At 58.7% G+C, this 27,521-nt stretch overlaps 1 protein-coding gene across 7 annotated transcripts in view; it reads right to left on the bottom strand.

Annotated features, from left to right (window-relative positions):
• Positions 1 to 27,521, bottom strand: part of NRP2 (neuropilin 2) — a 43,657-nt gene that overhangs the window by 14,125 nt on the left and 2,011 nt on the right. For 3 of the 7 annotated variants that reach the window (XM_062579072.1, XM_062579071.1, XM_062579073.1), the window contains exons 2-12: positions 24,238 to 24,415; positions 15,743 to 15,924; positions 14,888 to 15,118; positions 14,632 to 14,787; positions 12,789 to 12,958; positions 11,644 to 11,799; positions 7,901 to 8,045; positions 7,389 to 7,738; positions 6,242 to 6,386; positions 3,103 to 3,219; positions 959 to 1,111 (exon numbers count right to left, since the gene is read on the bottom strand). In XM_062579072.1, the coding sequence (XP_062435056.1) occupies positions 959 to 1,111; positions 3,103 to 3,219; positions 6,242 to 6,386; positions 7,389 to 7,738; positions 7,901 to 8,045; positions 11,644 to 11,799; positions 12,789 to 12,958; positions 14,632 to 14,787; positions 14,888 to 15,118; positions 15,743 to 15,924; positions 24,238 to 24,415 (1,983 nt within the window). Of the gene's footprint in view, positions 1 to 302; positions 407 to 459; positions 780 to 958; positions 1,112 to 3,098; positions 3,220 to 6,241; positions 6,387 to 7,388; positions 7,739 to 7,900; positions 8,046 to 11,643; positions 11,800 to 12,788; positions 12,959 to 14,631; positions 14,788 to 14,887; positions 15,119 to 15,742; positions 15,925 to 24,237; positions 24,416 to 27,521 lie in introns of those variants that run through there. The other 4 variants (XM_062579074.1, XM_062579075.1, XM_062579076.1 and 1 more) reach the window with 4 other exon arrangements.

Consider the following 27,521-nt stretch of genomic DNA (forward strand, 5'->3'; position numbering starts at 1 on the left):
GGGGGCCAGGGATGAGCAGGGAGGAGAGCCCAGGGCCCGCGCAGCTCCTTGCAGGCAGCCTCCACCCTGCTGGGTGTCGAGGGAGAGCCAGAGCCAGGTAAAAATCAGGCAGCGCACCCTTAGCGAGCCCGGCGTCTCAAGAGCAAGGAGTGACAGCAAAGTGACCTGATGTCCCGATGAAGCAGGGTACTGTCACATGGAAACCGGCAGATGTCCTTCATGCCATCTATGCAAGAAGCCACCCAGGGTAAGAAAAAGAACCTGGGGCAAGTTCCAAGACATGAAGCTAGAGAAGTTGATCTATCAACCCCGCCGCCCAGAGGCAGGCTCGTTTCCAGCCCGTGCCAGCACATCTCAGTGAAGACCTCCATAAATTATGCTCTGCCAGGCTCATGCAAATCTTCTGCTTCCAAAGCACAGAAGAGAAAAAGAGCAAAAGTCAAACAGCAAGAACCTGGCATATTTCTGCATTCTTAGGGCTTAAATCATCCTACCCATGGAGGAGGCTGAAACCTAGCCTATGCAAGCCCAGAATGAAGAACAGCTGAAGTCAGGGCCATAGGCAATCAGAGCAAACACATGGGAGGAAGTGCATCTCTGACAAGAGAGGAAACGCACTCTACGGAAAAAACACTGGGTCCAACAGAGGACGTTTGGATCAGGATGTGGAATAAAGCCCAGGTGAACCTACGTGGTCGCAGGGGATTCAAAGCCCGGCGTCTGATTCAAGGCCATCTCAAGAGCAGAGTTAGCGTAAGACACTACCAGAGGTCACAGATCTATAAATAAGACATGAACCAATAAAGCAGAGCACCCGAAAGCTTCCACAAAAAGAAAATGTTCACATCTGCACAGCCCTCGCAGCTCTCAAGAGCTACGCAATGGTCCGTCATACTGCTCACATGCAGAAAGTCTCATCAGCCCACTCCCTACTTTGGTATGGTATTAACCAGCTTACCAGGCACGGACTCGGGGCTTGGTTCTGCGTTGCCAATCCAGGTGCTTGTAGGCTGAAAAGACCATGTATAACCAGTTTCCAAGTCATGTGACCAACCACAGAGGTCCTCAGGGAGATCAAAATTGCAGTTGAAGTTTGCGGGCAGGTGGAAATCTTAGAGAAAGAAAGAGAAGCAAAATAAGGTTGGATCGAAAAATGACCTGCCCATGAAGAGATGCTATTAAAAAGCAACCCAAAATGAAAACAGCTGGCAAGCCACAACTACAGCAGAAAGCATGAAATCTCACTCACACTGATGCTTTTAACCTACTTCACATTTTGTTAGCTCCAGGGACCAGCCTTAAGTTCTGCATCATCAAAACGCTCACGTCATGTCCTGGGGCTGATCCACCAAAATAAGCAAATACAAAAGCAAGCACCAAATGCTTCCAGACTCTAATCAGCACCTTCCCTTCATCCCTTAGAGCAGTCAAATACTAAGTGCCTTCTTAAATGTCAAGGAAGAGCGCTTCCTGCGTGCCCCTGTGCTCCGCAGTTCCTTCTCTGGCTCCAAAAGGAGAATCTCAAGTGCTCCAGAAACCCAGCTCCTGAGTGACAGATCTAGCTATTTGCACCAGACGGGAGCTGTCTGTCAACACGGCGAGCTGTCACTCACCGCTTCATACCTTCGCATGGAAATGCCACCAGGGGAAACGTGGGGCCATGACGGTCTCAAGCGTTAGGGTTGTGAGTGAAAGGAGCCGGCCCTTATTTCCAGCTCTGCTACGGACACACCGCGTGGCCTTTGGGCCGGTCCTTTGGCCCTTAATCTGTGAAACAGGAACTGAGCTAATTCCCCCGTGTCAACAGCTCTGGAAGCTCTGGAGGGCCTTCCCGCAGAGGCCAGCTTGCCTGTGGCTCGTGCCCTTGGCCTGGGAAGTAGATGTGAGGCTGCAGAAAGGAGCTGGGATGTCCCGAGCGCTCGGTGGACGTGCACGTAACAGAGACTAATTTTAGGCTGGGTTTTTTCCTGAGCAAAGAGGAAGTTTGAAGCCGCAGTGCCCCCGCAGCGAAGGGTGGCCGGGAGGAGGCGAGTGACTCAAGCGATAGGCACGGGGGATCTTTGCCGCGAGCGGCAGAGGGCTTGCTTTACGCGCTCCCAAGCGGAAATAAAACGGTGCGGGTCACGGACCCTTCTCTTCTCCTCTATTTGCACTCTGGAGAGCGGCATTGCTCCTCTTGGGCCGTCCCGGCAACACCCTCCTCGGTGGGGGACTGAGAAGGAAAGTCCTCGCTCCCGGCCACAGCCTGCCCCGCTGCCTCCGTCGCGCCGGCCGGCGCCCGGGAACCACGCCGCCGCTGCTGCGGAGCCTGCTGGGGACCTACACATCCTCCCAGCGGCTCCCCGAGCGCCCCGGCAGCCAGGGGTGGCCCAGGCTTATCGCCGAGGCAAGGAAATGAGCATCAGGCCCATGTCGCTACTTCTGCAGCTTGCACTTCCAGCTCTTTCAGGCCCTCTCCCCGCGTCTAAACGCTGCACCATCTCCAGGTGCTCGTGGCCTCCTCACAAGAGGCAGAAGAAATACGACAGCCATCTAGGACTAAGGGGATGAACTGCTGCGGGGAGTTAGCTTTCTCCTCTCTCCGCTGCCCGCACAGACTGTCCTCCTAATTTTTAAGCGTCTGATATGAGGGTAGCTGATCCCCACCAGGCTGTAGGTTGTCCTCAGGACACCTGCCTTCTCTGCGCGTTGTGATCTACCACGGTGGTTGCGCCCTCCGTGGAAGGGGCCCTGCACGCTCAGCAGCCCCGGTCACCTTCTGAATTTACGACACCCGACCAGGAGGTCTGGTACGGAGGGAGCTCCGCACGAGGCCCTCAGTGACTTGCTTCAGGTCACCCAGGGAAACCGGGAGAACAGCTCTTCAAGCCCTGTACCCTAGGCACTGAATTAGCTGCTATCTCTTGCTCTTGCATCCTTCCTTGATATCACTTATCAGATTTTGACTGGGGACTTTTTTGAGTTTGGCCTATCACTAATGATATTACTCAAAGCTTTCCGGGAATCAGCCCCATGTATAGGAGCAAATGGGAAGATAAGAGCCTTTGCTTAGCTCTTAACACATCCTTCACTGGGATAAAGATTAACCGCTCTGATACATGCCCTCCTCTTCTCCACAGCTATCGCCACACTCCGTTGCCTCTTCCTCCGTCGGGTACGGTGTGGTGGTCAGGTCGCTATTCAGAGTGGGCACCAGTGTCTCTGCAGTGGGCTTCACGTCTGAAAAACACAGAGCAGAGATAACGTTTGGGACAGATGTTACAGAAAACCCCAGGTGGGAGGAAACACAGCGTACAGTTTTTTTCTCATGTTCGTACAACGGCAGGAAGAGATAGGACGAGAACACCACGAAGTTTCCATGTGCTATGAGTGTCAGCAGGGCCTGAACTCCACGTGAACTGCCTTTTCCATATGGGACTTCCTTTGATTTAGAGTCCCTGCTGGACAGGGCTCTCCTCTAGATACATATCCTACTTCTTGTTCTTAATTTCTTAATCTACACTGGCGTTGGCAATCCAGTTGGCTATCAGTAACGGAGATCACAGGCAGAACATCCTTTTCTTTCCTGAAGGCATGTGACACGCAGGAAGAGCGCACACAACATTCCCACCAATTGTGCCAATTTATGAAACAAGTCGCTCAGCCCCACAGATGACGTAACCACCGACGGACCCAGAAAGTCCCTAACGCGCGCACGCGCGCTGGCTCGGCCACAGAAAGCATCTGGCTTCACGCCGCGGGTTCCTGACTGTGCTTTTAAAGAGTCTCTGTCCAACTTTCCTCTCTCCAACGCGGCCCGTGTGAAACAACCTCCGAGTAGGTGTCGGGGGAAACGCGAAAGGGAAGGATATGAAGATCAGCAGCGAACGACGCGAGGCTGCAGCCTGCTCTCCCTTGGCGGCCGTGCTAGCTGAGCGCAGCGGGCTTTACGCTCCCACTCCTAAAGAGCCCGCTTCGCTCAGTCGTGTGCGGTTGCGGTTCTCTGTCGGCACCCTTCAGGGTGTCATTTAATAAAGCCAGAAGCTAAAGGAAATGGCCAAACACACTGAGTATTTTTCATAGGCTCCTTTTCCTCCTTTTATCTTCCTGTTATTAAACATGTTGCACATAAACTCTCAGGGTTTTCTTCTCTCTCTCTCTTTTTTTCTCTCCAGCAGCTCTCTTCTGTTCAGGGTAAAATACCAAATAACCTCAAAGTCTTTTAATTTGTAAGTTCAAATTTGTTACGACCCCATAAAACTCCAAATACAACGAGGAAGCAAATTGCAAACAGCCAGGCACAGAAAAAGGTCATAAAAAAGGAAAGATTAAAAAAAAAAAAAAGCAGCAGGTGAAGGCAACATATCAAAAGCTGCAAGTTATTTGGAGCTGGCACATTTTTTCTTGGTTGTTGTTCTTGTATATTGAGATTTATAGCTGATATTTGACCATGCGGCAGGACCTTGAAAGCCAAGTCCCATACGGGACACAGATGCCGAGCGGATGTAAATCAGCAGCGTTGCGCTGCCCTGGACAAGCCTTGGGAATCTATCTTGGACTATCAGTTGCCATGGCAGAGCCGCGACGAGATGGTTACGAGGGATAATGAAAATAGCAGGGAGGACAGCGTGACGTGTGAAAAGGAAAGTGAAAAAGGAGAGCTCTCTCCCGCTCGCTTTCTTGCTCCCCGGCCCGGCAAGCGCCTGTGCAACTGGTGGTAGCTGCCGATCAAAACGCAGAGTTACGGCGCGATTGGAGCCAGATGTCTGGAACTTCAAAGGAGAAAAAAACAGCTGCAAGCGAGCATTCATCAATGTCCGCTCCTCAGAGGGAAAAATCTGGCAGGCCTTTGAAGGCAGCCAGTTGCTGACTGGTTGCTTCATGACTTTCGAGCTACTAGCCAACTCGTTTGTGAGTCCAGCTGCGGTTAGTTGCCTGTTCGACTCGGTGTCTAAAGACGCTAGAGGCCGGCTGCAAACGGAGACGGTCGGGCAGGGTACGCCAGGGCTTCGGCCCTCACGCGCAAACGCTCGCAGTCGGCGGGTTTGGATCCATCTCCCAGCGGCGCTCCCGAGGAAGAGCCGCCGCCAGGGTCTCGGGCGCCAGCTCGGCAGCGCGTCACGCCTCGCAGCAGGGAGGGCTGGCCTGGGCGCCGGCGGGCCACCGGCACGCGCGGCGAGAGCCACCGGCTATCTCTGCTCTCCAGCTTGCACCAGCGATATAAATGCTCTTTATAACGTGGTGAAGCCGCAGGATTACGGGCCCTGCTCTGATTGCAAAGCCGAATGCCAGTAAATCAATAAAGCTACGAATATTTATGTCTTGGCCGCTGAGTTTTAAACATTGCTACGTGCAAAAGCCTAGATGGCCACCCTGGGAAACGGCCATCGAGCGCTCTGCCTGGAAAACGCTCGGGCTGGGGCTGCTCAGACCGAAACCGGCTGGGCCGGCGGCCGTGAAGGACAACCTGGACCAAAAGCGGCACGAGAGGCTGAGGAAGCCGAACCCCTGCGAGCCCTTGCTCGCCTCGGTTTAGGTCGTTTACACTGGATTCCCGGTTCGGGGGGAGATTCACCGTCGACCTCGAAGGTGACGAAGTATCACAGTTACTGGTGCGTACGTGTGTTTTACGCTTTGCTGCGCGTCACAGGAGGAAAAGGGTAGCAGAGACTCCACGAAAGGCTGGAGAAAAGCCCCGTGTCTTTTAAGCTTCCTAGAACGGGCATTCCTAGAAGAGAATGCCTTCTGCAGATGCGCTTTTAAAATGGAAATCATGCCTCTTTACCGCTGACATCTGGAGACCAGATTCGGATTTAAGCAGATTATTAAAAAAAAAAGCAACAACCGCAAAAATAAAGGACAACTCGCCCCTGGCACTCGAAAGCTAGCGTCAGGCTGAACAAGCTGCCGGGCGCGGTTTTGGCTTTTGAGGACGAAGCTGCGGAGCGACCGGTCGCCGCCGGGACTCGGAAGGGGCAGGAGGCACCACCTCTGCCGGTCCCAGGGAGCGGTGAGACAGTCTCCACCTCCGCGCCGGCGGCGAGGGCGGCCGCAACGCGCTGCACTCGTGAAACACAGGCGAGCGAAAGCGAGCACCGCTCCCTGGGCTTAGGGGAGCTGTAGTCCCGCACCGCAGACTCATCTGCGAGGGGGCCCCGCGCACCGTCTCCGAGCGGCCGGGAGGGAGAAATAGCTGCCGGCCCCCGCCTCGCCGTTTCGGCCTTGGGGAGGGGGCGGACAGGCGAGGCGAGGGGGCTCCTACCTGTCCAGTCGCAGCCCAGCACCTCCAGGCGCATCCCAATTCCCGCGGGGGACCACCTCTCCGGGTGCACACGGACGTACTGCGCGGGCACGGGCTCGAAGCGCCGCGCTTCGGGGATGTCGTAGTGGATGTTGCCCTCAAAAACCTGCGGGGAGAGAGCGAAAAGCCGGTGAGGAGGGTGGCGGGCGCCCCGCGAGCTCTCCGCCGGCCCCCGGGGACGGCTTGCCGTCTCGCCCGCGCTCGCAGCTCGCCGTCCACGAGCCGGCAGCGCTCCCCGCGCCAAAGGACCGACCCGATTTTCATTTGCGCGGGAAGATAGCCGGCTTGCGACAGGCTTCCCCCGCAGGGCTTGGGTCTGCACGCTCGCTTTCCCCCGCAGCCCAAGCACTGCTGCTTTTCAGCTTACGTGCCAGGACGTGGGGAATAAACACGGGGCTATAGATAGCAGCAGGCCTTCTAAGACTCGCTGGTACGGTCGGGAGAACTTAGAACTCGCCCAAATCTACGCGTTCGCCTAGAGACCAAACAGGCAGCAGCAGCAAACTCGGTCATTCCTCAAGCTCCCTGCTGCTCCTGCGCTGCTAAGCAGAAAGATCAGCGGCAACTTCAGTGAAGTGGGGAAAACAGGGGGAATTTCCAGGTCCAGGATCCTCATACAGCAAATTTCCCAAGGAGAAGCTGTGATGTGCTTCACCCTCCTGTTTCAGAAGTGCAAGCCACAGCAGCAGCGTGCTTTCTCCTTCAACTCGGTAAGTAGTTTGTGCCGAACGCCATCCAACCCCCCATCGCGGGGGCTGTGGCCTGCAGGAGCCGGGCACAGCCGATGGTGCTGCTCACGTCCCCAGCCCTGCACTGGAGGCCACTTCTCCTCATGCCAAGCGCTGGGGGGAAGTTCTGGACCTTTTGGTCCATAGCAAGAAACGAAGGGAAATTGCCCACCTGGAGGCAAGGTGGAACCTACAGCCTGTAGGACGGCTTATGGGCACGACCAGGGGACACGAGGAGGGTTTCATGGTGACAGCCCAAATCCCCGGACCTCTGAGAGGAGAGGAAGCTACTGATTTCCCAAGACCCCATTAGGGAGACTGGAGACAGCCAGCAACATACCCCCCTTCGCAGCCCTCCTGCTGTCCTGGGCAACACCTACCTTGGCTTGCATCGTTTTGGGGTCCTGGATGAAGTCCCAGTCCTTTCCGTTCATGCTGTAGGCCACCTTGAACTTCTTCACAAAGGAGCGCGACTCAGTGGCGGTCACGCTGTCGCCTCCACGAGCGCCCTGGATGATGACGCCCCTGACGTTCTTCGGGACGCCCAGGTCCACCTGCAGCCACTCCTCACCGGGCTGGGCTTGGGGGACGCGTGGGAACCAGCCCGAGCGGCTGCTCACCAGGCGGGCCATGCTGGGGGACCAGTCGTAGCCCCTGACGGACGAGGCCGAGATCTGCGTGTCGGGGACGAGGCCGGAAAGCATCCCCAGCAAGTTGGAGCAGGGCGAATCTGCAGGGACGGCAAGGGCGTGAACGTCCGCGGCGGGCGAAGGGGGCGCCCCCGGGCTTCCCGCGGGTTGAGCAATTGAGGGAGGCAATAAACCTTCTCGCTAGCGCCGGGCGCTTCCCCACGCGGCCCTCCCGGGGGCCCGGGGCCGGGCGAGTCCCTCACCGGTGATGCGGCAGCCGTACAGCTCCAGCCGCAGGGCGATGCCGTTGTGCCAGCTCTGGGGACGGATGCGCACGAAGCGGGTGAGCACCGGGCTGTGGATCTTGTTGAGCACCACTTCCGTGGCGTCCTCGTTCGCCTGGAACGTCTGCAAGCGGGGAGGGGGCGGAAACGCGGTCAGGGCCTCTCCCGGCAGGGCCAGCGGTCGGGCCGGCAGCCGGCGCGAGGAGCTGCTGCCCGGGCAGCCCCCCTCCCCGAACGGAGACGGCCTTTCGGAGGGGCTCGCGATCCGACACGACGCGAGAAGGCTGCTGCCTCGCCAGATGGCCGCGATCAACACCCGCCAGACGGCCCTCCGAGCCTCCCCGCGCGGTCACGGACGGGGCGCTCGGGCCTCCGGCTCGGTCCGCGGCGCCGGAGGTTGGAGCGGGAAGGGGGGCAGAGGAGAACGCCCACTGGGGCGCGGTTTTGGACAGCTCCTGTGCCGCCAGCGCGACGCCCCGGGCCCCCAGGCTGGCCGCGCGCCTCCCGCTCGCCTCGAAGCACGCAGGCTTTCGGGCCGGGTTAGTGCCGCCCGGTGACTGGGATCTGGAGCCGACGTGAACCTGGGCAGAAGTGCTAATCTGGAGAATATACGTCACGCTGCTACCGTTCAGCGGCACAGCATGGTTTATGTGTTTTTAATATCCTATTTTATCCTCTCTGACCCCGCTTCCCATCCTTTTCCTTGCTCGGCAGACACCAGATACCCTTTTCTCCAGCAGGAGGGCTGCAAGAAGAGTGGTTACTGCGAAGCGGCCCTCGAGCACGCGCGCGTGCTTCTCGTACGTGGGTGGGCGCTCGCACACAGGCGGCAGGGATGCATTTCCACACCGCAGCAAAGCCTCCGGCTTTACGTCAACACAGCGGCTGACACACAACACCTTACCCCGAACCTAACACCGGAGGACAGGAAATGTTTTTCTGAGCCCCTGCAACTATTTTAGCACAAGCAGCACCACGTCAGGTCAGCCCGAAGGTCCCTCCGTGCCAGCGCGGCGGCTCTGACGGTGCCCCGAGCAGACGCTTGGGCACCAAAAGCCTGGAGAGCTCCTTCCCTTGGCAAACTCCTTCGCTTCCCACAACCAGCAGTTTGAAGGCTCCACGAGCCAAAGGTTGCATATGGACCAGCATGTTTAACAGTCACTGATGAGGTTTGCTGCTCTTTTCGGTTTAACATATTTCCCGTTTTGTTCTTTTTTAGCTCTCTTAGCACATACAAGCATCAGGGGCCAGAATCCAAATTTACACCAATATGCGATTTGTTGCTGACTTCTGCAAAGTCAAGCTTGATGGAAAGCAGAACCAGGACTGAGCCCAAAAGCTTCATCACTACCAAATGCATTGCTGAAAGCCTCTCTCACACAGCCTCGATCTCCACCACCTGCTTCCAGGAACAGCCTCAGTTCTGCTCTAGTCTTGGGGCCCAGTCATGTCCTCGGGCTGGATCGCGTTCAACCAGCTACGCAAGTTTGAGGACGGCTCTGAATCAGGGCCTGGGTGCTCCGGACTCCAGTCTGCGAGGGCAGAAGCGACACCGGACCCTTGGCTCTGATAGCAGCAGCGCTGGCAGGACCTGCCCCAACCTACTTCATTCCTGGAGAGCGCCAGCAGATCAGAGCTGGGTATCCAAGTCAGCGTAACGAAAGGGGCCCGGCTCTCGGAGGGCAGGTGCTTGGTGCTCTTAGGAAAACGGGCTCCTCCCAGGTATCTTGTCTCTACCCCCCCTCCCAAAGCATCGCGAGCGTGCGGGTCCCGTGGCCGCCGAGCAGAGCCCGTGGCCGAGCGTGTCTCGCCGCCCTGAAAATGCTGACTCCAGACCCAGAGAGTCCCGCTGACTTCCACGGGCTCTGCATCCTGCCTCAAATTAGCACTCGCGGCATGCGAAGCGCCAGCAGGAAAACGTGTGAAGTCGGGAGCGCCAAGAAAGCAGCGATTTCTTCCCCCTTACCGAAATAGCACATTGCTATTCCTCCCGTCCTCTCTGCTTTCCATCCCACTCAGCACGTATTTGGAGCCAAGTTTTCGAACGGCGCAAATCAACATGTCTCCGTCGAAGTACAAGAAGTCACAGTAATTTATACCAGCAAGGGAAAAAAAAAAAAAAATTCTGGGCTGCGTGAGGGACCAGCCCGGGAGGTGGCAGGAGCCGCGCAGCTGAGCTGACTCGCCGCGGAGCTCGGCGCCAAGGGCAGGGATGGGGGGAAAAAAAAAAAATCCCCATCCTCGGGACGGAGGAGCCGCAGCGCCGGGCGCGTCCGACCCGAACCACCCCCCGACGCACCCCGCCGGCGCACACGGAGGCGGCGGGCGGGCAGATGGGGGGCTGCGGCGCCCCGGCCCCCCGGCGAGGGGCCCGGCGTCGAGGGGGGAGGAAGCGCCGCCGTCCCCGCGCGAGGGGCAGGCAAGCCACGGAGAGGCATTTACTTATCCTGCAGCCTCAGGAGGCGTCTGCTAAGTTGAAGCCGGGATACGGGAAAGAAGCAAGGGTGGAATAAAGGAGCGAAAAAAAGGAGAGAGAGGGTCCCCCCCCCACTTTTTTCCCCTCTCCTAATGAAGGGTGGAATAGAGAGCTGGAAAAAAGCTGGTAGGACTCAAGTGCCACGTCCCCATTTGGTGGCAACTCCTTTGGCTTTGGGCTGACAGCAGCCTGCCCTTAGGGCCTTGCTCCTACCGCATCCCTCAGGGATGGGAAACCTGCGACTGAAGTCCCTCGCGAGGGCAGGTTCCCGCCCGGGTCAGGCTCGGAAAGGTAAATTTCCTACCCCTGGCTACTCTGAAACCGCGGCCTGGCTGCAGTGTTTATTTAGCACATCTTCCCAGCCAGGGTTTTGCCGGTCCCCTGCCCGCCTCAGCCCCGCGGGAACGCTCCCAGGGAAAGCTCCGGCGGCCCAGCGCCTGCGCGGCGCGAGGAAGAGCCGCCCGGGTGCAGGGAAAGCTCTGCGCCGGGTCTGGAGCGCGAGAGAGGCTCGCGGGGAAGGAGGAGCCCCGCGGCGCCGAGGGGAAGGAAACGAACGCCGGACGGGGCGTTTCAGGGCAGCGGCATCCGCGCCGGCAAAGGGAGGGGACGGCCAGCGCACCGGGAGCGCCGGGCGAGCGGGAGCTGCCGGGAAGCGCTTTGGGGAAGCGCCCGCCTGGGCCCCCTTGCTCGCCCAGCGCCACCCCCAAGGTCCCAAAGCGTCGCTGCCTGCCGCGCCGGCCAGCGCGGAGCCCGCCGCTCTGGCAGCCCGACGTGCTCCTCGCTGTTTACTGCCCACTTTGTTCCGCGGGATGGTGCGGTCCCCTGGCAGGATTTTTGCCCTTTCATTTCCAGGCCTCAATACCTCCTGAGCCGCAGCTTCACGCGGTTTTGTGATTGTTAACCCAGCATGCAGACGGGGCTGCGGCCGTAAAAGCTCAATGAATCTTGTATGGCAAAACACAGGCTGTGAAAGCATTTTCTCCTTCATTTGCAGTCAAAGAACATACTCTCGCCACCGCGAAAGATGCAACAGCAGCCAGGTTTTCCAAGGAACAGCGTTTCCTCATTGCTGTGCAGAGGAGAAAGGACCGTTTCTGCTCAGAGCATCACCGCGGCCTTCTAACAACTCGCCAGACAAAAGGTCCCTCAAAGATTAAACTCCCTGAAACCTCCCCGAGCTCTCTTCCCTCCCATCGGTGGCAAGACTCACCACGGCGCGCGCAAAAAGAGACAACAGGGCCTTTACCTTGTGGTTTTTGCCATGCCGGTACATCATCCAGTCCTCCCCGTTGGTGCTGACCTCCAGCTTGTAGGTGCGGACGTAGTAGCCATTCTGCGTTTCTCTGGAGACGGCTCCCTGCGTAGCGATGGCCGTAAGCACCGTCAGGAAGTGGAGGTCCACCTTTCCGGGAGGAAAAAGGGTCAGGAGAGGGAGCGGTGACCACCTGGGAGCCCAGACGGGCTTCGGAGGTCCTCCCTCCGCCTTTGAAATATGAGTAAGGTGCAAATTCAGCCTGTCTCGCTCCATCTGTGGCTGCACGCCGGATCCCCAAAGACCCGTAAGAACTGATTTTAATGGGCAAAAAAACCCTGGGCTGACTTCCGCAGGACACTCGCAAGGAGGACCACGGGGCACAACTGATTAAGGACGTTAGCATCTGTCTGTATGGGGCGATCACAAAGCCTTCTCCTTGCCTCTCACCAGGCAGCAGGAGCTGCGCAGAGGCTGGAAGCTCACGTCCATGAAAGCAGGACAGAGGCTGACTTTTCCCATGTAAAATAAAAGCATGATGTCCAATTAGCAAATGCTGCAGTTCCTGGCTTTCCCTTTCTTTTTTTCACAATGTGGGTTGAGAAAGGTCAGCAGAGCTGGCTTGGTAGCACTGCTATGAATGAAGAATGAGACATCTGCTCGAGGCAATGACATTTCACCACCTCCCCTCCTCAGTGCCCTTTAGCAGCGTCTCACAGCGATGTGACGCTGCCAGAAACCCTTTGAGGACAGAGACTGCTAGCCAGGTCCTGGGGAAAGCCTTTGCTCCACCAGGCCCCTGCATGAGGTTCAGCCCACTCGTGCTCGCAGCATCACTGCTGGGATAAATACTGTTCTAGCTGTTTTTCCACATGCCTCCTTGAGATTTTGGTCCTCAGGATGGTGGTGGAGCTCCCTGAGTCTGTCCGGAAAGCCCTCCGAGGTAATGGCGAGGATGAGGGGGCTGGAGAAGGTCAGCGGGTCAAGCCAGCTCTCATGCTGGCATCTGAATGGCAGGGCCGTGTCGGGGTGGCCTGACCCCTGGTAGAGCCGCTGGCCTTGCGCCAAGGCACTCGCCGCGGGTACCCTGGGCACCCCTGGGCCGCCCGCGGACGGCAAGCCCCCAGCAGCGTGCGTACCTGGAGGTACTCTTTGTTGCTGTCCACATTGGGGGTCCAGCCGTTGTCGTCGCTGTTGAGCCGGCTCTGCTGCGGCGTCCACCGCCCGTCTGAGTAGGTGGAGGAGGCGCTGATCTGCGCGTTGGAGATGCGGCCAGACTCCATCCCCAGCGGCGCGTTGCACTGGAAGTCTGGAGCGGGGACACACACCCAGAGCTCAGCTTGCGGGCCCTGTACTTCAAGGCGGCCACGAACTCTCCTCCCCAGCCATGGCCGAGCACAGCTGCCCGCCCGGGAAGACGAGCAGGTCTGCACCACCTTGCATGGTTGGCAGGCTCGTGGAGAGCACCGCAAAACTGAAGACGGGGTGGCTTTACATTCAGATGGCTTTTGGCAAACTAATGCAGTCCAGATCTTCCTCCACCTCCTCCTCCTTTGCACAGCTTTGGCACACAACTCTGCCCCTTCCTTCCATCCACCCACATCAAGACGTACCGAGACCCCTCGCCATGAAGTTCTCCATCTCCTTGAAGGCAGCAAAAGTGAAACATAAGCACTGACAAGGCGAGGAATGGACTGTTTTAAAGGTTTTGTGCGTACATATGCGCTGCTGCACAGGATATTAGGCCCATAGGAATTAACCGGCCTTGAACATGAAAGGATCTGGCATGCTCTTGTTTGAGCTTCCTCATTTCTAAGGCTTTTAAAAGTCACAATTAGCTCAATCTCATTGCACATCTCATATATTTTATGGCAGCTGTCCCGTTAAAACAACAACAGAGAAAATATTGATAGGAAATACTGCGTGGGCCAAAGCCCACTGCTGCTGTAAACCAAAGGAGCTCCACCAAACTGCCTGTGTTTTTAACGTCGCCAAGTCAACTCCAGGCTGGAAGTGACGGGCCAAGTTAAGATCTCAGTGGTGTCATTAAAGTTTCAATTTACACCCGCACAAATCAAAACAGGCCCGGCTTCCTAACGTTTCTTGTGCCTGGTTTCTCAAGCTTTCTGTGTCACTAGCGTTTTATTTCCCAGACTTTTTAAAGAAGAGAGTAGGAAAGGGACTAAAGCACGGTTGAACAAAGAGCAGCAAGATGTACCAGGGAAGGGTCTTCAACTCACGCAGCCTCAGCGGGGACGCCCCTACCTCGGCCTCAGCGCGAGGCTCCACCACCCAGCCGCCGCCGTCCTGCGCGTCCCTGCTCTCGGCCACGCGGTCGCAACCCAGGGGGTCCCTGGCCCCCACCGCCAGGAGGGAAGGGCGCCCCGGAGGCGCTCGTGCTGCGGCGCAGCTCTCGGAGGAGCTCTCGCGAGCCGTAGCTCCGGTGCAGACGCGCCGCGGGAAAGCGAAACCTTTCGCAGCCTGCGTGTGCTAACACCAAGGATCAAAACGCTGCAAAGCACACGGCTTACTGTCCTCGCACCGAGCTCATTCTCCTCTAATAAGGGGTCTAAATCAAATTTTGGGTTGAACTGCTTCGAGCTTTGGGCATGTTTTAATTAGACATCTATGCAATTGCTGTCAGCACTTTGGGGCTGTATGTTTTTGGAAAACCAGAGGGAGGGAGGGAAGATCCCCCCCCCGCCCCAGTCTTCAGCAATACTGCTGCACCCGCGGGGCTGAAGCCCTCCCCCAGGCCCTTTGAGCTGAGCACACGCAGCAAAAATTCACCTCAAATGGCATTAAGAAAACTTCACGAGCAAGCCAAAAGATAAGGAAAGGTCAGAAGACGTGACTCATCCTTCAGTCCCGTGGAAGGAGCGCACGTGGTGCTGGTGCCAGCCGGGGAGGCCAGCCCTGGCAAACGCGCCTCCCAGCCCCGCTCGCGCCGCGCCGCCTCCCGCTCCAGCGCTCCCGACTTACTTTCCGGCACTTCCTGCTGGACCAGGTCGTAATGCGCGGAGAAGCCGTCCTTGGCCACCGCCAGGTCCGTGTGGAAAGTCAGCGAGAGGACGCCCGTGGTGGAGCGGATGTCCGACGGCATCTTGGTGCCGCAGTACCTGCCGATCAAGGGGCCGACTGCAAGAGGAAGAGCCGCCGAGGTAGCGCCGGCGCGCCCCGGAGGGAGGAGGGCTTCGGGGACGGCCGCGCCAACGGGGGCGGCAGCGGCGCGGCTCACCTTGCGGGATGCCGTCCCAGATGTCCAGCCAGTCGTACTTGCAGTCACCCTCCCCGGCCTGCAGCGGGTCGTGCTCCAGGTCGAAGATGAGGAAGTGGAGGAGGATCTCCGTCTTCGGCTTGGCGATGATGGTGAACACGCAGTCCAGGTTGTGCGGGTACTTGTCGGGGAAGCCCGGGGACTCGATCGTGCCGTTGGAGCCCGTGAAGTTCCTGGAGCAGTCCTCGGAGCCTGCAGCGGCGGGACAGACCGTGTGCGCCTGGCGGGCCCGAAACGGTGGCCGCCGGCCGGCCCGCACCCCGCCACCCCGTCCCTGCCGAAACGGCACCGAATAAGGACCCGGTTCCCAGAGGGGCAGCACAGACAGCTGCTTTTTGGAGAAAGCTCTCCCCGACCGCAGGTCTGCTGCTGCTCAGTGGGCTGCAGCCTCCCCTCCACTGGCACAGGCGTCTGCGCCTCAGTTTCCCCTTTGGATAAGGACCGTGGCGGGGGGGTGCAAACGTCTCTGTCATCCCTTGGGAACCCCCTGGCAAGGCAAAGCCCCGCGGGGAAGGAGACGCTGAGCCTGGAGCCGCCGGGGCCGGAGCGGGGACCGGGGGGGCCGCCCCACGGAAGCTGCCGACCGCAAACGGGAGCGCGCGCCCCGCGGCCGCCGCGCCCACGGCACGCTCGCTCCCGCGGCCGCGCAGGGCCGCTTTCGTCCCCGCCTTCGCAGAGGCAGGACAAAACAGACCCGTCTAACAAATAAAACGGGGAAAAGGAGCCTCTTCCCTGCGGAGAACCTGCTCAAAGCCATACTGGAAGCGGGGCCAAGGCATCTCCTTGTGCAGGTGGCCGTGGCCAGCACACACTGACCTGTCTTGTAGATCTCGTAGCGCAGGGAGAAGCCGGCGCCCTGCCTGGCGTAGTCCGACGTGAACTTGATGTAGAGAGAGGAGCCAGAGGAGATGATGGTAGGAGGTGCTATGTTCCCGCAGTGCTTGCCCAGCAGGTCTGCCGCTTCGCTGTCCCCGTCCCGGATCTCGATGAAGTCGTACCTGCGGAGGCAGGGAAACGGCAGTGAAGCCGCCAGCCCAGGAGACGCCGCGGGATGCAGGCACTGCTTTGCGTATGCCACAAGACCATCGTCCAGACAGGTTTGGGGGACTCCGTCGCCCCCTGTACCCCACCCACCCGTGCAGCTTTCCCTTCTGTGTGTCTGGCTGCATCTAAGTCTCATCCCCTATCGCTGCTGACATCGTTAATTTACCGCACCCACATACGCTCCAGCTTCAAAGCTGGCTTAAAAATTTAGGACACAATTAGCTTGCGTTTCCACAAGACTGCTTTGGCACGGGAGAAGCTCAGACACAGCCCTCCGAGGGCTGCTCTCCTCCCCTTCCATCTCTCCCGAAGTGTTACTGTGCCACTTAGCCCAGCTCTGGCAGCCGGCACGTCACGGCCCCCCTTATTCCACTATCCAGGTGGGATTTGGCCAAGCACGTACCAATCGTTACCCAAGAAGTCAATGTCCGATCAACACGAGCAGGCAGCTATTCCGTGCGCTGCCTGACACCGCGTTGGTCCTTCAGCAAGTGCTGCTGCTACGCTTACTTAGCGCTTGGACAGCAATACCGACCCTCTTTTACAAAGTGCTAACCAAAGATTTTGGCTGGCTGGCGAAATCCCCACCGGGGCTTCCCTCCGACTGCCAGCTAGGCCGTGACTGGGTAGCAGCGGGCGCTGCACGCGGTGGAGAAGCGGACAGCTTCTACGCGAACATCTTGTTCTTCTTCAGCTGCCTTCCAACACGCTCGCTCTCCCCCCTTCCCCACCTCCGGCCAGCACGCTGCCATTTACAGAAAACGCCCGTCTCTCCTCCGCCGCGTATTCGCTTTGTATCAGCCTGTCTGAACAACAGGCCGCAGCTCCTCTCGCGGGGACGGGGAGGGACGGCGCGCTGCAGCGTGCCAGGAGTCTGCCCTTCTCCCTTGTCACGAGATCTCCCGTTCGGAAACCGAGAGCCGAAAGGAGAAGCAGCTCGCTGGATACAGGGTGATCCTCATGTGACTCGTTCCTCTTCTGCCCAGCACGCGTCGGCAGGCAGCAGACTCGCAGCAAGCTTGCAGGAGCTCAGTGCGCTCCTCCATGAAGGAAGGTGGCCCCAGCGGCTTTGGTTCCCCTCTTTTCCGGGACTAAACCCAGCTGGGAGCCAGCAGATAAATCCCGTCCGTGCCAGACCCAGCAGCTAGCCAGCCTTTCACGTGGTTACGGGCCCAAGGGGTTTGGCCAAGGTGCAATAAGCCAAGCGACCTTGAGAAGCGCCTCCGATGAGGAGCACTGGCCCAGGAGGAACGTTTGACTTTGCCGATGGGTGGATATAGACGGATGTCAGCGAAGAGCTCTGCTCCGTGCAGCTTCCTATAACCTCATCACCCCGACGGCACCCGGAGCGACCCTCCTAGCATCCATCACGTGTGGCTGGTACCATCTTCTCCCGGGGGAGGAGGAACGCAGACGGCAGTGCTTCTTCCAAGCAGAGCTTTCCCCTCCTTGTTTGTCTGTTTGTTTGAAGTAGCACTGAGCAAACAGCAGGGACGTTTTGTTCTCCGAGCAGTGACTTGATCTCACTGCACGTGTAGCCCTTTCACATCTGAAGTTCAGGGCTGTGCCCCAAGACTACCAGCTACCAGTGAAATCGTGTATATTTGGCAAAAACGAATCTGGCAGAAATGTGAATGTTGGCAAAACATGGGTAACGTACTAGATTGCAAAAGCTGCCACGTGCATGGCACAGGTTATCCGCATCGCAGGGAAAAACATGTGCTTGCATCCTCATGGGGCTGCAACTCGCCAACGCAGTACATGGCTTCAACCACTGCAATGAGCAGAGCTCCTGGTGTAGCCAACGCACAAAACACCCTGCCGCTAGCCGCATGGCTCGGAAACCAACCCATGCTGCAGAAGCAACTTCTGAAGCAAATTCTGGACCAAGAATTATTTGCTTAATGAATGGGTGAATAACTTCCAATAATACATACAATTTGGGAATATTGCAATCTGCTCATGGCCAATCTGCAAATGGAAAATGAAAGGAATGAATCGAGTAAGTAAATCATCAGGAAATATTTGCCTCTTTCTAAATTAAACCCTGTTTGGCTTCATCCGAGCATCTAACTGAGCTTTCTCCTACTGGAGCTAATCCTTAATAAATCAAATGTTGCAAACAACTAAAGAAGGCCCTAGGAGAAGGTCAGGGAGTCGTTTTTGCCAAATGCGAAATGAACATAAACACATACGAGTTTTCTAGTTAAAAAACCTTGGCCCAAGCCCTCCACTCCTCATGAGGCAAAACCGTCTTCCTTCAGGTCACGTAAACTGTGAACTGGGACAATATTACAGTCAGGAGATGTTTCCTATCCAGATGTACTGCAAGAGCATGTACCCGTTAAGCTTAAGGCCTCAGAAACGAGCCACCAGAGACGCCCCTTCCCAAGCACACGCAGTTCAGCGCAGACACCGGCTCATCCCCACCGCAGACTCTTTTGGCGGCGCGAGCTTCGGTCACGTCCACGCATTGGCCCACGATCAAACACGGTGATTAAACCCCGTTCCCTTCATGTTGGGTCACCGGCCATGTTAAAATCTAGTTTGGCCAGAACTTTGCTTCTGTTGAGCTTATGCGTGGTTTCCAGATTTAGTTCTTCCCATGTGAAACACGAGAAGAAAAGTTGGAAGGAAGAAAATCCAACCCTGTGGATGCTTTCTTCTCTAACCATCTCATTTCCAGATAATTATAGCCTAGCTCACGGCTGGGTGGGACACAAACCCATGCGGCCTGCAAACCGTCTCGACCAGTCCCCGGCAATTTACATTTCTCTCCTACAACCGAACGCGCCGTTCCAGCCAAGGGCCACCAGCGCGCTCATGGGCTGAGCTCTCTGCCATTACCTCTGCCGGGGGAGCCGCGGTGTCCGAGGCCACGTTTCAGGCCCACTTCTCCTCCTCGTCTGGGCATCGCTCCACGGAGGCAACCACAAATACGAGGGGGTTAGGGTGTAGCATCCGCAACCCACAAGGAGGGTCAACGGATTAGGCAAGTTGTCTTGCAGGGAAGGTGACCGCAGCATAACAGTTATTTTCAGCAGCTGTCTGAGCAGGAAGGCCAGTCAATTGGTTTAAAACCATCTCAAGCAAGCACAGTTCCCACCAGGGAGTTTTAAAGCAGAGAGGCAAAGCTAAAGTGCTTTTAACTACCCAGACGACGGGGGGTTGAGAAGGGAGGGGACCTGCGCTGCTGAGATGCTCTTCTTGGAGCTGTTTAACGGAATTAAGCGGAAAACATACCTTGCTTACAAATATTGCTGCGTTTTTATTAAAGATTTCTAGCAGAAAGTGCTTTGCTGATGCTAAGAGAGCTTTTATAAACTAATTATAAAGCACTTCTAACGCCTGTATTACCCACGCTCGCTTGCTTTTTCCTCCTGCCAACCCGCTGCTTCCCGGTCTCCCGCTCCCCTGCGCCTTCTCGGCGGCGGTGGCTTTGCCGCCGGCTCTCCAAGCGGAGCCGCGACGCCCGCTCCCCGTCCCCCGGGGCTGCCCGGACCTGCCGGCTGTCCACCCGGGGGCTGGTGGGCTCCGGGACGGCTGCGAGCCGCCCCGGGGACAGCACGGGAGCGCCTGGGCCGGCACGGAGCTGAGCCGGCTTTCCGGTGCTCGCCAAGCAGGAAGGAGCCACGGGGCTCCAACCCGAGCTTCCCCGATGCTTCATCTGGAGCTGGGAAGCTCAGTGCCGCGAACACGACGCCTCCCTCGAGGGCACTGGTTTTGAGGAGCCGTTGTAACAACCACAGGGATTTATTTTCAAATACCCGTGCTCCAGGAAAAGCCTGTTTCCCGGGACCGGGCTTGCAGCTGCAGTACAAAGGTGGCTCAGAAGCAGCGAACCAGCAGCTCCGCGCCAGCTCTGCCGCCCAGGGGCGGCTGGAATTAATGCCCATTACACGCTATAGCCAGCCTCGCCGATTCTTTCGGCATCGCCACCCATCTTCGTGCTCTCCCATATTCCACCTTCAAACCAAATCATTATTTCATGGGCAGCTGCATTTTATATATATATATATATATATGTATATATATATATAAAAACAAATCATGGAAAAGTTTTCTTGTCTTTCACAGTCTTAAGCAACCGCAGGACATACCCTACAAAGGTTACATTGCTGCAGAAAGCACTCGCGACTTTTAAATACTATATATATTTTTTAATAGTCACGGGAGCAGAGGCAAACACCTTTGCCATCTGACGAAACCAGAGCTACAAAGTTTGATCTTAGCTGCCAGTACTTAATCAAGGTAATTAATTATAAGCGTGGCAGATGACTCGGAGCCTCCTTTGACTTGAACTGCTTTTACACCTGTGTAACTCATCACTTTAAGGGCAATCGCTCCTAATCTGCGCAGAGGCGAGGAGAGAGTCAGAATAAAACCCTCCGAGCTGAAGCTGTTGCAGGGGGTTTTCCACGGCTGGCGTCGCCGTGATGCGGTGCTGGCAGCGGGAGAGGCAGCCTGGGCTGCGTGCCTCTGCGCCGAACGCCTCGGCATTCCTCCAAACATTTTCTTCCTTTTTTTTTTTTTTTTTTTTTTGAATTTGCTACATGCAATTGCATCTTGAGTAACCGCAATGCCGCGGAGTTTTGTAATCGCTCCGCTGCGCCTCGGATTATCGTCTTATCCCCTCAAAAAATCTGACCAGAATTTCTGAGAAATGAGAGGGGGAAAAAAAAAATCCAGGCATCCAGTCAAGAGAAAGGAGAGAGAATAACCTCAACAGATTGGAAAACGTCTTCAGAAACGTCTCAAAGACAAAAAAATGGAAACGGCGGGGAGCCTCGGTTTGCATTTCCCGGGCTGCTTCACCCCGTAGCGGGGCGCGGACAGGGAGAGCCCCCGGCGCCGTGCCGCGCCGCGCCGTGCCGCGCCGTGCCGCTCTCCCGCGGCGCCCGGCAGGAGAAACCCCTCCTCGCGCAGGAGGACGAGGCGCCCTAACGGCGCTGGAGGGGCTTGCTGCAGGCTGCTGCGCAGGAAATTTTATTCCCACCTCCAAAGCGATCTCTATAAATTCCTCCCCCTTCTATCTTCAGCCAAGGGGGTCTTTTGTTGCAAGACGTCCCTGGTATCCTTTGCGTGGCGGGGGGACCATGGTAAAACGGGGAATGAAGTAGACAAGGCCTGCCGCGAGCAGCCCCCCTCGCCGAGGCGCTCTGCCGTCTGTTGCTGCTGCAGCCGAACCGAGGCAACTCGCAGCCCTTCCCTACCCCGGAACGCAGGACACTTGAGAAACTGCATTTGCACTTTCCTCCTTCTGCTACAATCCATCTGTGGAAAGAACTAGACTTTAGTTTCTTTGTCATTTTACTGTCACCACTCACAGACACTCGAACACTACCAGAAAGAAAAAAAATGTATATAATAAATAAATAAAAACCACAAAGCGCAAGAGGAAAACGTACTGCCGGAAAGCAGCAGAGCAGGTAGAAGACCGTGAGCAAACGTTTGCTCTGTCGCTTTGCGGATGGGGGACACCAAGTCCCAGCACCTTCTCAGGGCAGCGGCTGGGGCCAGCGTCCCCCAGCTGGGCAGCAGGACAGGGATCTCCTCGGGGCCCGACCGTCACGCCGTGCTCCGGCTCCGGCCAGGAGGAGGGTCCGAAGGGACGTCCCAAGGGCTGGCTCAGCCGCGAGACGCCCGAGGAGCTGGCGGTAACCGGGACCAGATGCCCCTCGTTCGCCCTTGCTTTCCTCCTCACAAAGCCATTTGCTCGCTTCGACCCGAACCGAACCCGTGGCCAAGCATCAACAAGGTCGCACGAACAGACCCCCGAGCAGCCCACCGAGCAATTTCCATCCCGCGCTAAGGACGGGGGGTCTCCCCTGGACCGGCCCGCCGGCGGGGAGCCTCCGACACCGAAGGCGACGGGCTGCGCTCGCGGCGCGTGGCGGATCGGTTGCTTCCCCCGACACGCCGTTACCGCGGCCCTCGCGCCTCCGGACCGCGGGGGAGAGACAGGCTGAGAAGGGGGACCGGGAAGGGGAGAGGTCTCCAGAGGTCTCCTTCGATTGGGTTGTTGGACATCTGAAGAAATCCCCATCTGCCACATTTAAAGACACAGAGAAATGTTTTGCTCATGAGTAGCAGGAAGGAAAAAATAAAATAAAATAAATAAAAAGTCAGAGGGCTTTCAGGACAGAAAGCCTAAAAAATGTATGTGTATATATATACACATATATCTCAAATGGGTCACAAAACTTCAGCAAGTGGCAGTGGACGCGGACAAATGGCGAGTCCCCTCTGCCGATCCCCGACCATGCTCCTGCCCACGATCAGCTGCCAGCCATCAGCGTCACCAAAGGCCTAACGCGAGCGCCGGTCCTTACCCCTTCCCTTTTCTTTGCAAAAACAAAATTATAGCGCGAAGAAAGCGTCACGGAACCGCTCACGGAAGAGGAAGGAAGCTGAGCAGCTGCCTCGACCCCCGTGCCGACAAGGGCACGGGCAGGGGGCTTACTCCTACTTCTTGCTGGACGTCCCTCGGCCACCCGCAGCTCCGACGGGCCCTGGGGGTTCCCGATACGCTGCCCGCTGCCCGCCCGGGCGCCCGGGGCTCCGCCGCCGACCGGCGGACGCCTCCTCACGGAGGAGGGTCGCTCCCTCCCTCGCACCCACTCGAGGCTTTCGGACAAGCTCGGCGCTGATCCCCGGCCACGGGCAACCAGACGTTTCTTCTGCGTTCGGGGGCCCCTGGGGGGCCGCCCGGGGGACTGGGGCCACCCTGGCCGGCTGCCTCCCGCGCGAGGGGCCGGAGGCTGCCGTCGCTAACCCGCTCGCTGAGGCTTCGTTTTGGAAGACAACGGGGATTACGAGCCATACAGGAGATACCGGCCAAAGTTTAAAACAAAACGCAAAACCTCATTTGAGGACGAGATGAGCTGCAGCGTCATGTTACCCACACTGAACTATTTCCTGTGCGCTGGAAACATTGCTTCTGGCTGCCCACACCGCAAGCGTACCACCAAGTAAATGCCTTTCTTAGTATCTCATCTGCGACTTCTCCCGCCTGCGAGGTTAACACTCAACTTCTCCAGCGCTGCAGGAGCTTCTCCGGCCTTGCAGGAAGTGCAGTCACTTCCCGTTGCATCCCACCGCAGGAGCCCTCAAACCTCGGCTTTCTGCAGCGCAGGAAGCGTTAGGAGATGCTCGGGCCGCCGGAGGGGCCCTTCGCCGGCCAGCTCGCCCCACGTGCCCGACCTGCCGCCGGCTGGCCGGGAGGTGCCAACGCTGCGGCAGGCGGCGGGGAGCCACGGGCGGGAGGAGGAGCCCGACCTTGCCGCCCCGTCACCCTCCGTTTGCCTGCTTTTGGAGCCCCCGGCCCACGTGCGTCTCCGGGGACCTCTGCCACGGCGTGCATGTGCCACCAGAGGGGGCTGCACACTGCCGCGGCGGCCCCCCAAGTCCTCTCCGGTCTGGCTCGGAGTTACTCATCCTCTGCTTGGGCAGCGTGTGCTGGGAAGCTCTGCGGAAAAAACCTGCTGGGGCCGCCTCGCTACAGCTTGGATTAAAAAAAAAAGCAGCTTTTAACGGTCCAGAGGGACCTGCTGGGGCTTCAATTACTCCAAATTTCTCCTTTCACGTTGGTCGGGGCGGGGGGAGGCACGCAGCGCCTTCTGCCTTAGAACGGGTTTTAGGAATGTAAATGTTATGCTTTATGAGGGAGAAACTTTAGCCTAATAAGGCAAAACGAAACGCCGACGGAGGAAGGCCCGAAGGAAGCGGTTACGGAGGTCCACCTCCGGCAGCTGGAGCGCCCCGGGCAGCCCGGCCGGCCGGCCCGGCTCCCGCGCCCGCCGCGGGGCGCCCGGCCCCGCCGAGGCTCCTTCCCACCCGCGGCGGCGGCGGCACCGCCGCTGCCTCCCGTCGGGCCCTCCGGCGCGCGGGCGGGAGTCATTGCCAAACGCGGGCACGGCCCCCAGATTCGTTTCTTTCTGGTAGACCGCTTATAAATAAATAATAAATAATAAATAATAAAAAAGCACAGCCCCTGGGGAGGTGGGGGGGCTGACAGGCTTGTACCTCTGCCCAGACCCCGTTAGCAACTCAGCCTTTTACGGTGCCACTAATTATTCTTTACCAGCTGCTAATCGTTTTCCCTGGACATCCAGTTTCCAGGTGGAGAAACCACCACCACCTGGTGTGCGGAGAGCAGCAGCGCAAGCCCCACAGGGCGCCGAACCGGCCCCGCGGCGTCGGGCAAGAGCGGGCACGGGCGCCGGCGACCACCCGCCGAAGAGGAGGAGGAGGAGGAAGGTTCTTACTTGCAGTCGTGCTTCTCGATCTCAAAGTGCGGGTTGAAGTTGAGGATGATCTTCTGGTTGGGCTCGGGGGCGTAGATGACCCACTCGCAGTTCTGGTGGGAGGGGTAGTCCTGGGGGTAGCCCGGCGAGGTGATGTACCCGGCGTCCTTGGAGTTGAGGCGGCCGCCGCACGGCTGAGCTGCGGAGACAGGGCAGGGGACAGGGGCTCGAGACGCCGCTCCGGGGCGCCGGCGCCTCCCGCTAGCCCCCGGCGCGGCTCCTCGCGCGAGCGTTCACAAACCCGCTCTTTCGCGCGCCTCTCCCCCCCGCTCAGCGGGGCGTTATTTGCCCGCACACGTGTCTACGGGGCTCTGGGGCAGGAGGGAGGGAGGGAGGGAGGGAGGGAGACGTTCACGTGGAAGGAAGAAATTCACGGACTTGTTGACATCAACGTACAAATAGACGTGTAATTCGCACTTCACTTATGTACGCGCTTTCACACCTTCTCATAAAAATTCACACCTCGTTTGCACACATGTCCACCCCCTCCAGCAAAGAGAAATATTCAAGCTGCAGATTATTTTTCTTGGAAAGGGCAAAGTCTCGAAGCAATGAAAATACAGCCAGCCCTTCCACACCTCGTCATCCCCTCCCCGTCTCCGCAGCTTTCGCGCGCGCGCGCAACCCGCTAGGCTGCTACCACCAACATCACCCGCCGCCCGGGAGCCGCCAGCCCCCCGCTCGCGTTGGCTGCTGCGGGCACTGCGGGCGCCGCCGCGGCTGAACGCGCTGTGCCGCGGCGGCAAGCCCGGCAGCCCCCCGGGGCTCCCCCTTGGCGAGCGACCCCGGGAGCAGAGCTCGGGCCCGACCCTCCGCTTCCCTCTGGCTCCTCGCGCCCCGAGGAGCTCCGAGGGGAGGAGGGGAGCGGGGGGCCGGGCTGCTCGGAGCCGCCCGAAGAGGCCCCCGGCGACCGATGCCTTTGCATCCGTTCTGCTGGGCTCTTAGCAACCCCCTGGTACCTAGCAGAAAAACACCTGCAAAAAACAAACAAAAAAACCCCAAACCCTCCATCGCTGGGCCCCCTGGCAGACAAGGATTTGCCTCAGCTCAGGGCTCAGATGTGCCAAGCCCTGACTTTTATTTAAAAAAAAAAAAGGAAGAAGAAGAACAAAAAACCCCCCCAAGTCCCGTTCTGCGCACGGCAGAGCTGCCACGCAAGCACCTCCTTTCCAGCCGACTGCATTGAACCCACACAAAAACGCAAAAAACCGGCGCGGCTGGGCAGCAGCCGTGCCGCTTACGCATCAGGAGCGAGACGTGCTCCGCAGCTAATGGGCTCCGGCAGCTTTTGCCAGCCTTCAACTCGCTTAATAAAATTAGAATTAAACCCCGGAGCCTTAGCCAAGCCCGCCAGGTGCGCGGGACATCCCGTTGCCCAGCGAGCGCGCCGCGGGGGCTGGAAAGCCGCCGGCGGGGCCGCGCCAGCCCGCCACGGCCGCGGCTGGCCAGGGCTTCGAGGGCTCCCGAGCGAGCCACGGGGCAGTCGCGCTGAGCGCCGCGCCGCCGTCCCCGTCCCCTCCGCGGGCCTTTCCGAGCGCGTCGGAGGGAAGGAGCGGGGAAACGAGATTTGGGGACGCCCGGCACCCGCCCGTCCTTTGCCAGCTCAGTCCACCGAATTGAGCGGCAATCGGAAACAGAGACCTACTCGAGCTTCCTCGTGCACCAGGAGAGGGCCAAATCCTGCGAGCAAATCCCGGTGGCTCGCTCTGAAATCGAGGGACTTCAGCTGATTTCCTCCCCCCACCCTCTGCGCCTTCGATGCGGTTTCCTGCCCGGCTTTACGTGGTGCCAATCCTGGCACTTGTCATCCTACAGCACAGGGAAACGCAATGCCAGCAGGGCACCTGCCCTAGTAGCGTTAGTTTTATTTTATATATATGTATAAAAATTGACGTAATTGGCGGCTCCGGCGCGGCGGCTCCTGGCAGCGCTGGTGATCGCGCTCGTGCACGCGCACTCGTGCACGCACGCTCGTGCACACGTGCAGGGGCGGGGACGGCCCCGCGCGGTGCCCGCGGGACCCGCCGGGGTGCCTGGCCGGGCTCGGGGAGGCGGCGCGCAGAGGCCAGCGCGCGCCAGAGGCTTCCCGCCCGGCGACAGGGATTTTTGAGGAGAGCCCGGCCACCGCTTCGCCCGGGCGTTACAGCCGGCGACGTGCCAAAGCGCCGCCAGCGAGCGCCGGCGCGTCAGCCCTCCGCGCTCCCCCGGCGGCCGCGACGCCGCTGCACGACGGGCAGCGGGTTCGGCCGCGTCCCGCCTGCTCTCACGCTGCCGCAAGCTGCCCCCTCCGCCCCGGCTAAACGCCGGCTTCTTCCACTGCGGCTGCAGATAGCGCCACGGGTCTCAGATATATACCGTTTATTTTTCCTAGCACAGCTGCTCTGTCAGAGGTCATATAATTTGGCAGCCATCCCAGTGCTTAAAAATTAATTTTTCCTTATTAATACGGCTGGGGGTCCCACCGGATAGGATCCCAGCCTTATCTGAGCCTGACAGCTTCCTAAGCCGTGCGAAGGATGCTGTCTCCTCCCGGGCTGGCCGCGACACAAGGCCACCCCGTCCGGGCGCCCGGTGGCACTGGAGGTTTCGCCAGGAGAGCAGCCCAGCCGGCTCCTCCGACGGCCCCGCGAGGCGGGCTGCCTCTGCGCCCTGGCCGCCGCGAGGTGCCCAGCGTGGAGGAAGCGCTGAAGGGGGGAGCGAAGGAGCGGGGCACGGCGGTGCGAAGCGCCTCCGGAGAGCTGCCGGGAGCAGCGTGCCTGCCGTCACGCCAGCCGCCACAGACCAGGGTGGGTTTGCAGCAGGAAAGTTAGAAAAACAGGACCCAGCATCCTAACCCGGGTCAGAGCCCCCCACCGGGCTGGTATCAGCAGTTTGCCGCGATGCTCCCGACAGCCCCCTGACTCCGGGGCTAAAAAGGTTTTTGTTCGCAGCACGAGCCCGGTTAGCAGCACCGCGGGCAGAAGGCGTCACCCTGAACGCTGCGCGCGTTCGCACGCGTGTTCGCGTGCCTGCGGCCCCGTGCCGCTTGTTTTGGTCCCCCTCCCCGCCTCGCTACGTCTCCTAAGTCACGACCAAAAGCGCCGGCTCTTAAGCAAACTGGAAGGCTTCAAGAGCGAGCAGCACAAACAGCGTCTGAACGACGCGGTGCTTGGGTCCCTCGGACCCGTTACTCTCTTGCTGGATCGCTTTTTGGGGGAAGATGAGAAACACGCAGGCTGCAGGGCCCCCTGACTCCCCCCCCCCCC

The sequence above is a fragment of the Rhea pennata genome, chromosome 6 (genome assembly GCF_028389875.1).
Source record: "Rhea pennata isolate bPtePen1 chromosome 6, bPtePen1.pri, whole genome shotgun sequence".
In the NCBI taxonomy this organism is placed as follows: Eukaryota; Metazoa; Chordata; class Aves; order Rheiformes; family Rheidae; genus Rhea; species Rhea pennata.